Source organism: Diospyros lotus, chromosome 7, assembly GCF_014633365.1.
Source record: "Diospyros lotus cultivar Yz01 chromosome 7, ASM1463336v1, whole genome shotgun sequence".
Classification (NCBI taxonomy): domain Eukaryota; kingdom Viridiplantae; phylum Streptophyta; class Magnoliopsida; order Ericales; family Ebenaceae; genus Diospyros; species Diospyros lotus.
Genome location: NC_068344.1, coordinates 30,690,405 through 30,700,212, shown reverse-complemented (window position 1 = coordinate 30,700,212; position 9,808 = coordinate 30,690,405). Strand labels below are relative to the sequence as shown.

Here is a 9,808-nt window from a genome sequence, read left to right as displayed (position 1 = left end):
ATTTAAATTCGATTCATTTATAAATCAAGTTTTTAAATTAAACTTAACGTCAACTCATTTACCATCTTAACGAAAAAACTCAAATGAGTTTTTAATGAGTAAAGCACTAAGCCACTTATGACTTACTCGGCTCATTTGCAACCTTACATACATATGTAAGTATTTATATATATGTATATGCATATATGTGCACATATTGTATGTGTATATAATATAATTTTAAATACACAAAAAATGTTTTAATAAAAAATAATTTATTAACTTTGATGTAATTAAAATATTTTCATTATAAAAACATTTTCTTATCTCTTTTGTCAGCTAAATGCTAAAAAATATATTTAAAAAAAAACATCTTACACTCGAACAAATAAAAGAGTCTAAATTGTGAATCATATTTCAACAAGAAAAATGCTATTGTTATATCATTGTGTACACCTTGAGTTATTTATGTAATTTATGTGTATTATATATTCCAAAATATATATAAATAATGTACAAATAGCATAACCCTTTCAACAATGCCCAACAAAATAAAAATTCATTCATCACAGAAAGCTATTTGTATACTTTTGTTTCCTATAGGCCTTGTACCCATTTAAAACTCTTAATTCTTGTGTGCGTGTGCTTGCGAGAGAGTGATGGTCTTTTTTCATGTTTTAATTTTTAATTTTATATTTTGAGTGTTTATTTTAAAATTTTTAAAAACACATTTTTTTTGTTATTTTAAAAAATTATTTCTTAAAATAAAATATTAAAAAGCCGTTTACGAAATTTTGAAAAACATCATTTTATAATATTTTATTCAAAATAAATTATAAATAGTTATTAATAAATTATAAATTATTAAAAAAAATAATACAAAAAAATCATATTACATATTCAATATTCAAATAAAACAAAAAAAAATCAAATCACAAAAGAATTAAAAACACAAAAAATGAGGAACCACGATAAAAATCAATTACAGATGAAAATAACGATCGATGAAGGGGAGGTCGTGATTCGAACGACAGTAATGGCTGAGGTTGTCCGTCGACGACAATGGGCAGTGGTGGTCGCGATTGTCGTTCAACAGTAGAACAAAAAAGAGGCTGCGATGTTTGATGCGATGCAAGAGGAGCGACAGTGGATGATCGACGACAGTAGCTCGCATGGCCAATGACAAGTGCAGTCGATGACAATGGTTGTGATGGCAATGGCAGATGCGATCGACGATGGTGGCGAAAGCGATGCTGTGTTTTCGCATTTACAATTTTGGATGTTTTGGAGAGAATAGAAGGGATTTACTAGATGTGCGAGGTCAATGGCAGCTCATAACACTGACAAAGATGGTGGATGATGGCTTTTGACGATGGCAGGCGAGGTCAACAATGGCTCATGACATTAACAGAGATGCTGGGTGCGGTGTTTAATTGAGACTTGAGAGAGAAAAGAGAGGAAAAAGAGAGAGAAAAGAGATGCAAGATTAAAGGCTCAAGGTTGGGGGAAGGAGGAGACGGCATTTTCTATGTTTTGGTGTTTTTTATGTGTTTTCATGAAAACGCTCAAAATAATAAAATATTATTTTAAATTTTCTTTACAAATTTTTTCATTATTTTTAAAAATATGCTTTTAAAAATATAAAAGAAAACGAATTTTCAGTATTTTAAAAAACTGAAAACTCAAAACAGGTTGAAAATAACACAGAGAACAGTCCGTAAAATTTTGCCAACACAATCAAACTAATAATAATTCACCTCCAAAATCATGATAATTAACGAGATTACATGGGGGGTAGAGTATAGAGACTGGTAGCATGAACACACAGACATTTCTTCAACAGAGTTCAGGAACAAATGGAAGGCTAATGGTAATGGGAAGTAAGACTCTCATTTAAGGAGGGTCTTGACAATGGACTTCACGTGGAGCTTCTTCAGGTCTGTATAGGACTGTCCGCAACCAACAAACATTACTGGTGCTCCTGATATGTAAACCATTGACAGTGCTGCTCCAACCTATTACAATGATTCATAATTCATAAATTCAAGAAATACTAGGCCTCGGCTCAAAAAGACACCGCAAAACCAAGTATAAAACAAAACTACTGTGAATTGACTCTTTTCGGTACCTTGTCGTCGATGGTATCAAACTTAGTGAGCAAGATTCCATCAATCAACCTGGGATTTGGAGAAGTCGAAAGGTCTGCCAATCTCTGCAAAGCAACCACACAAAGTATTTGCTCAATGGACAAAGCAAGAATCTAATATAACACCAAGCACTACCATTGCGCAATGACGGCAAGTTGAGAAAAAACCACAACCAACCTGATTGAACTTTGACAACTGATCCACAGCATCGTTTCCAACCAGTGCCTCCCCAACAAACAGGACAAGATCTGGACTGTTGAGGTCGATAAGCTTTGACAGTGCTCTCATCAATGGTTCATTATCCTGTCAAATACGTATACATTTCAAAACCGGAAGGCAACAGGAGAGCAAAACAGAAATTCATAGTTCACTTGCATTCAGATAGTATGTTCGGATTGTCAGTCCCAGGAAAACTTTGAAAGAATCACATTTACTCTCATACCCAAACACCATAACAGTTTTAAACAGCATAGTCAACAGAGTCCATTTTAAGGAATAAGATTGATAACATAATACCTGCATTCTACCAGCTGTATCAACAAGAACCACATCTGAACCATTCCGAGTGGCCTCTTGAATTGCTTCCTTTGCTACAATAGCAGGATCTTTCTCGTAACCTTTCTCAAAAATGGGGATCTGACAAAGGGAAAATGGTTACATGTCAATTAACACGGTCAAGCTCATTCTACATATACTTGTCTGAAAGTCCTCCCCATGGTACGGCCAAATCTTCAAAAAAATAGAGAGCTCCAGATTTTATATCAATACCTGGAGTCTTCTTGCATGAGTCCGCAGCTGCTCAACAGCTCCAGATCGGAATGTATCACAAGCAGCCATCATGACCTTGATATTATGCTGCAGAAGCCAGTAAGCAACCTGCCAAATAATATTCAGGCATGGCCTCTATCAGCCAAACCAGGTTGGATCCCTTATATAAAATTACAAATGCACATCAGATTTTAAGCTCAACAACCTTAGCAAGATTTGTGGATTTCCCAACTCCATTAACTCCAACGAAAACCACAACATACGGTTTCCTTTGCTCCTTGGTAGCATGTACATCTCTCAAAATGTCAATCGAACGCCTAGGAGTTAAAATACGGACAAGGGCCTCTTCCATGCCTGCCTGCAGTCATCAATTCAATTGCTACTACTGACATTTCACAAGTAAAACACTAAACAACAAATATTGAAGAATGACTTGTTTGAATTATCTTTAAACAATGACAGATAAAAGTAGAATTAGAAAAAAAATCATCATGCCAAACCTGCACTGTTGAAGATATCCTTGTAAAAGAAGCCAGCTTTTTACCCTCCAAGCTTGCTGCTACAGATTCACAAAGTTTTTCAGCTATCTCCTCAGCCTGAGTGCCACAACATGAAAATCCACATGAGCAGACAATGTAAAATAAGGAAAACTAAACAAGCAAAACCAGAACAACAAGAGTTGAGGAAAACTTGAGAAATAAAGAAAATAAGAAGAGAAAGTAGGGAGAGAGAGCATACCACATTCTTGGTCATGAGTCTGTCCTTAAGAGCTTTCAAAGCTGGTTCTAGATCTGCCTTGTCCAAGTTAGCTTTCCCAGCAATACTGAGCACAGGACAGGACAAAAAGTGATTTATGTTACCTAAAATATAATAACTCGGAGAAGTAATAGTGTAAAAACATCCAGTTCTTGAAAAAGATATAACATCATCTATGGTTATAAATGCCACTTTTCCTACTTATTTTCCCCTTCATCTTTAGTGGAGGAAGGAGCACAAGGGGGTTGTTCTTTTACTATATGAAGGCCCAACATTCTCACAGATGACAAAAAAAGGAGTTTCAATAGTATTGTAACAGGTTTATACCAGGAGTGTTATACCTAGGGTCACTGGATCAGATTTCTTAGACAAGAATTATGCCACTCTCAACCGCACACACTCGTAGACAGAATTAACAGAACAAGTTAAAGAATCAAACTGAAATAATAAACAGAACAGAAAGTAAAGCAAACCACATGAGACGAGATTATCCTGGTTCAGATTGCCCCTTAGGACAACCCTACATCCAGCCTAAGAACCCTTCAAGAGCAGCCTTCTTTATTCAGAAAGAACGATCAGTACAGCCGGTTACACCCCACAATTACAAGTCTTCTCTCAAGATTACAAAAGCTATTCTAAAATCACAGCCTTTCCTCTCTCAAAGCTTTCTAGTGAGATAATAGCATCATGCGTTAATGATGCCTAGCCCCCCTTCCCTATTTATAGAATATTAGGGTGATAATTCCTAGGTTATTACAAAACTGGTATGGATATTACCGGTTTACTCTCCAACTTGATTTCTAATTGCAAGTGAGGCCACCGCCTATCTCTACCCTCTAAAACTGCATAATAACCTGTGCAAAACATTGCTACCACTGCCATCGATACTCTAGACAAACTCTAACAAGGAGCAAAAAGACATCAGAACCAGAAAAACTTATGCAGAAGAACAATTTCCAGAACTTTTTAACCTAGTAGCACTTGTATGGGCATTTGCTCTCCTTTGGAGGTTTAGTTCTATATACCTTCTGTTATCAATTATAAGTAATAAAACACAAACAACTCTCTGCAGAACTTTCAGTATTGTCAGATCCTAACATTGCAAACTTAACCATAGACCATAACTCAGTAACTGTTTTTTTAAGATAACAAAATATTCAGATAAACCACCATTAGGAGGCACATCCTCTGCAGGAACCACCTAAATCTACTTGCATCAAATCACAAATTCACAACTTTCAGTGCCCAAAAGATCATCCAGAAAATGTTTTGGCAAGTAATTGGTAATAAACTAGGACACGTTTGGTTAGGAATGGGAATGGAATGGAATGGCCAGTGTCATGTTTGGTACGGTCAGCAATGAAATGAACACTCCATTCCATTGTTATGTTTGGTATGCTGGTAGACTTCTAAGACTTGTAAGATGACTTGATTCAATAAGAAAGAGTTCCAAACCAATTACAGCCGAAAAGAAAGAAAACAGGGCAATTCGAGAGGCCCTTAATCTCTCCTACTTTCTGGAAAATTCTTCACACCCCCCTCACCTCCTCCACCTCTCTTTTATTCCTCATTCTCTAACGGAATTAGAATCCGCACATGCAGGTTGTTACACAACCTTGCAATTCCTGTTCTACCCCTCCTCTAACAGGCTGGCTGTTACAACCACCAGCCTAATTCCCCTAATTCCCAAACTATCCCCGATTCCTTGGACGCCTTTGGTATGTCCAGTGAATCGGTGGTCTATCATATGCACAAATTTTCATGGAATGGAATGAAAAATGATAATCAAATAATAAAAATGCCCTGACACTAAAAAAAAGATAATTTTTTTTTTGTTGAATGGGAATAAAACAATAATTTAAATGTTATTTATTTCAAGAAATCATAAAATAATATTTATTTTTAATATTTTAATGATAAAATTTTATCTTCAATGTTACTTTTATTTTGTTGGATGTGAACAAATCTTATTTATTTTAAATGTTATTATTTTATGAAATAATAACAAAATACTATGTTATTTAGTTTGGACGAGGAGGATGGACACCAGCAGTGGTTATAGAGGGGTTTGGGTGGCGGAGAAGGATGCCAAGGTGCAGAGGTGGCAGGGCAGAAGTGTGGGTGACAGAGGATAACGACCATGCAGAGCAGAAGAGAAGGACAACCATGGCTGTGGTGGCAGAGGAGAAACAGGGCCATGGCAGAGGCTATGGAAGGTTTGGGCATGGGAGGAGAAGGGGCAATGGCAAAGTAGGAAGAGTATGGGCTACGGAGGAGGACGACTACCATGGTGTTGGGTGGCCGATAAGAAGAAGGTCCACAGTGGTTCAAGGCGGTGGCAGGAGCAGACAGAGGGTGATGGCGACTTTGCAGGAGATAAAAGGTGAAGTGGAAACTAGGGCAAGCCTATACAAGGTATTTGGTAATTTCACATAAAAAAAATGAGGGTAAAAATTGTAAAATGTGATGTTATTACATGGAATGGATCTCCTTCTATCTGTCCAACCAAATGCAACCTTACTTTGCAAAGAATCATGAGCCTCAAAACACTTTTAAGAGTATGTAACAAAATTGCCATACTTCTGCACATAGAAAAGAATGGAGATCGCCTAATCTTGAACTATGCTTTAGGAGATAATTCATGGATCTGAACATAAATACATCCAGGAAATATCACTGCTGCAATAATGTGAAACAAAAAAGGTCCAACCAGAGTAGTTTCTCATTCTTTTCCCCACTTATTTGGTAAGTTCAAAATGCAATAATTTCCATAAGATATCACCATAGATAGACAAGTTTCCATAACAATTTTAATTTAACAGGTTATCATATCATCTCATTGATAATGCTCAACATGCAACTAGAACCAGAGAAACAGCAATAATCTTAAGGGATCAATCAGGGAAGTGAGGACACGATAGATATACTCTCCGCCTCTCCCTATCTGATGCATGTCCAGGATTCAAAAATCAAATGCTTCAAATATGTTTTACTACGTATATGTACTCACTCATGCCTGCGTGTATATATGTTCCCAACTAAAAATTGGATAAAATCCAATATCGGTATCTTAAATATTTTAACTAATTTCATTTCTTGAATCATATATATCAACCATATTTGCCAAACATTGGAAAAGATAATTAATGAGGAAAGAAAAATGATTTACCTCTGAAACATGGAAGAAAACCACCCTTTCTTCTTTGTTTCACTCTTAGTGTCCATGCCAGCTTCCTCCTCTTCTTCAGTTTCGCTTTCACTACTAATAGTCTCATCTCTGTCCATCAAACTCTCACCTTCCTCTGCCGCCACAACTGCTATATTCTCATCTCCATTCTCATTCCCCGGATCTGTAAAATCCAATTTTGATTCTGAAGGTGAATCATCCCAAACTCTATTCTTTTTTGTTATTTTTTTCTTTGGCTCTGCTTTCAAACTATTTTTAACATTGTCAGTTTTCTTCCCACCTTTAGTTCTTAGTTTCTGTAGCTTATTTACATCAAAAGCCCCAGTGTTGGCGCTCCCATTCTCTTTACTACGACCATCTATTGTGTGTACACCATTAGCTACAACATGGTTGCCATTGGCATGACCCTTTTTTGTTCTGTGACCATTTATTTTTTCATCATCCCCTCCATCATTCCCAGATTCACTGCTGCTTTTTTTGTTATTGCCTCCCTGAAGTCTGGACTTCTGCAACTGCCCCTGCTTCCTAGCAATGTTATTATTTATAAGTTGACTCCCCTGCTTTGGTTTCTTCATTTCTTCGGCCCTAGCCTCAGCCTCTTTCCTCAGCTGCCGAAATACATCATCAAAATCATCGTATACTGTCCGCTTTGGATCATATATCTCAGAGAATTCTCGCTTAACCATAGCAAGCAGATCGTCCACATACAAAAGATGGAGGATCCGCTGATACACAGCAACAAAGACGAGTCCCAGTTCATTGTGAAATGTCCATTTCAGAGTATATGCAGCACCTGGGGCATCATAATTATATGACGCAGCACCTGAACGTTCCTCCAATAGGCAGGATTGAATCAAGGTGTTAACAGGTGAACCTCTAAGAACATTCCCCAGCTCTTTAAATGTCCAGAGAATTAGTCCCCCTCTTGTAAATATCAGTAAGTGCTCCAACATATTTGGACTTAATACTACAATCAGACCTGCAACCAAACCAAGGACAATTAGAATTTGCAGATGCTCGAAATCAATAAAGCAGCAAAACTTCAAGATATAAAATCAAACTCTAGACCCACAATCTGTCTGCTATGAAAGTCAAGAAGACAACACATTAAAATTCGAACTTAAAAAGACACACATCCAATGCAAATAACATGCATCACAAGCATTAGAAGATGAATATGCAACTATTTATTGTTGATATATAATATAGTAATATATAATATATGTATCAGATGAATATGTAACCATACAGAGATAAAGCAGCGCAAAATTGAAAATTACATCACCCAAATGAAATGTGGATGCTCCCATAAGCCAATTCACACAAAAATAGTTTAAATCAAATGAAACATGATTATCTGCCAAACAATAATCCTTTTAGGAATGAACATGTCTTAAAATTTAAAAAATAAAAAACAAAATAAAGAAGGTGTTCAACCTAGATCTGTGAAAGAATAAATATTGAGTAAGAAAATAAAAGCAAAAATAATCTCACACCACACGACAACGGTTACAAAGCAGTGAGTTGTCAAAGACAATGATGGGGGAACATATCGTTGGCGATGATGGTGGTTGTTGACGATAATAGCTACACAAGACTGAGCAGCGGAAGAGAAATATGAGCCCAAAAAAGAAAAGCAGAGGTGATAGAGGAGAGGCAGTAAAACAAGAGGCCTAAGAGTTGGTTCTAAACGGTGATGATGGCGGCTGGCAGCAGTGACAGTTATAGAGGGGTGTTACAATTGGATCAAAGGAGCAAATATAGAGACAGCGGCGATGTAATCCTTCCTAACCCAAAAAGAATGCGATTATTCTCAGGAAAAACAAAAGAATGTGATTATTTACTTGGTGGATAAACAACTATTAAACCTAGAACCTCTTTTCCTTTTTCCTTCCGTTCTCCGCCCACGCTTTCTTAACAGCCAAACAAATAACAAAGATAACCAGAAAAACCATCATCTCCAATCCCGTAAACACCGATAAACACATCCAAACCAAACCAAACCAAACCAAATAAAAAACACGACAATCGATCTGTTCGCAAAAAGCACCTTGAAGCCCGAAAAAACAATAACCGAAAACAGAAGGTGTACGGATGAAATCAAACAGGTTTTACCGAAACGATCCAGAAAACAAACAGACAATCAAAATCAAATCCAGAGATAACCAGGCAAGGCAAGGCAAGCCTAAACGCAAAGATTGGTTGTAGCAATCAGAGAAGAAACTTACAGGAGTGGAACCTCTAGGGTTTGATTTTGCAGCTTCTGCGAGGAATCGGACGGGGTGGACGCGTTTTTAAGCTCTCCGTTGGTTTATGGTCAAAGCAATTTGGGTACCCAATTTTGACGGTGTTTTGGCACGTGGTCCGCTGGGCACATCCTCTGTTGCCCCACGTGTCCACGGTGTTTTCCTTCAAAAATATCGAAATAATATATTTTTTAATTTTTTTTCTTTTTAAAATACTACTCCCCAACCAATAAGGAAAGTAAAAAAAAAATTACAAAATGCATTGGCTGTTGGATCAGAGTTGTGTTACAGTGCTTGGAAAAGATTGACGCACAAATTTATCGAAAAATTGTCAATCGCCCACACTATGTGAGTCATGTTGGACGGAATTCATTTCAGATGAAATTCGTTGGACGGACTTCAACTACTACAACACAGTTGAAATCTGTCCAGTTCACTTCGGGCACAGTTGACATATGATGAAATTCGTCCGAATTTTATTTAAATCTACGCGCGATGTTTTCAAGGTGATAATATTTTTGATATTTGATATTTTTAATCATCTCATACATCAACTAATTTGGACAAAGTAGAATAATCTGTTGGATTAAACCTAGCCCATCACCACACGACGCATAGGCATATATAGCATCTTATTTCATTGGGTGCATGGTTGTTAAACTCCCGATTTTACGAGTATAATTTTACGATTTTTTGTACCGAAAACTCTTATAATTTTACAATTT

General features: G+C 36.7%; 1 protein-coding gene across 1 annotated transcript; it reads right to left on the bottom strand.

Moving 5' to 3' along the window:
• Positions 1-1,722: 1,722 nt before the first annotated feature.
• On the bottom strand, positions 1,723-9,199 carry LOC127806131 (uncharacterized). The gene is made up of 10 exons (XM_052343197.1): positions 9,066-9,199; positions 6,820-7,816; positions 3,633-3,717; positions 3,395-3,490; positions 3,100-3,252; positions 2,895-3,002; positions 2,643-2,762; positions 2,304-2,429; positions 2,108-2,191; positions 1,723-1,994 (listed from the first exon to the last, which is right to left on the bottom strand). Exons 2-10 carry the CDS (start codon positions 7,788-7,790, stop codon positions 1,869-1,871), a joined length of 1,869 nt encoding a protein of 622 aa, XP_052199157.1. The 5' UTR covers positions 7,791-7,816; positions 9,066-9,199; the 3' UTR covers positions 1,723-1,868.
• Positions 9,200-9,808: the final 609 nt, after the last annotated feature.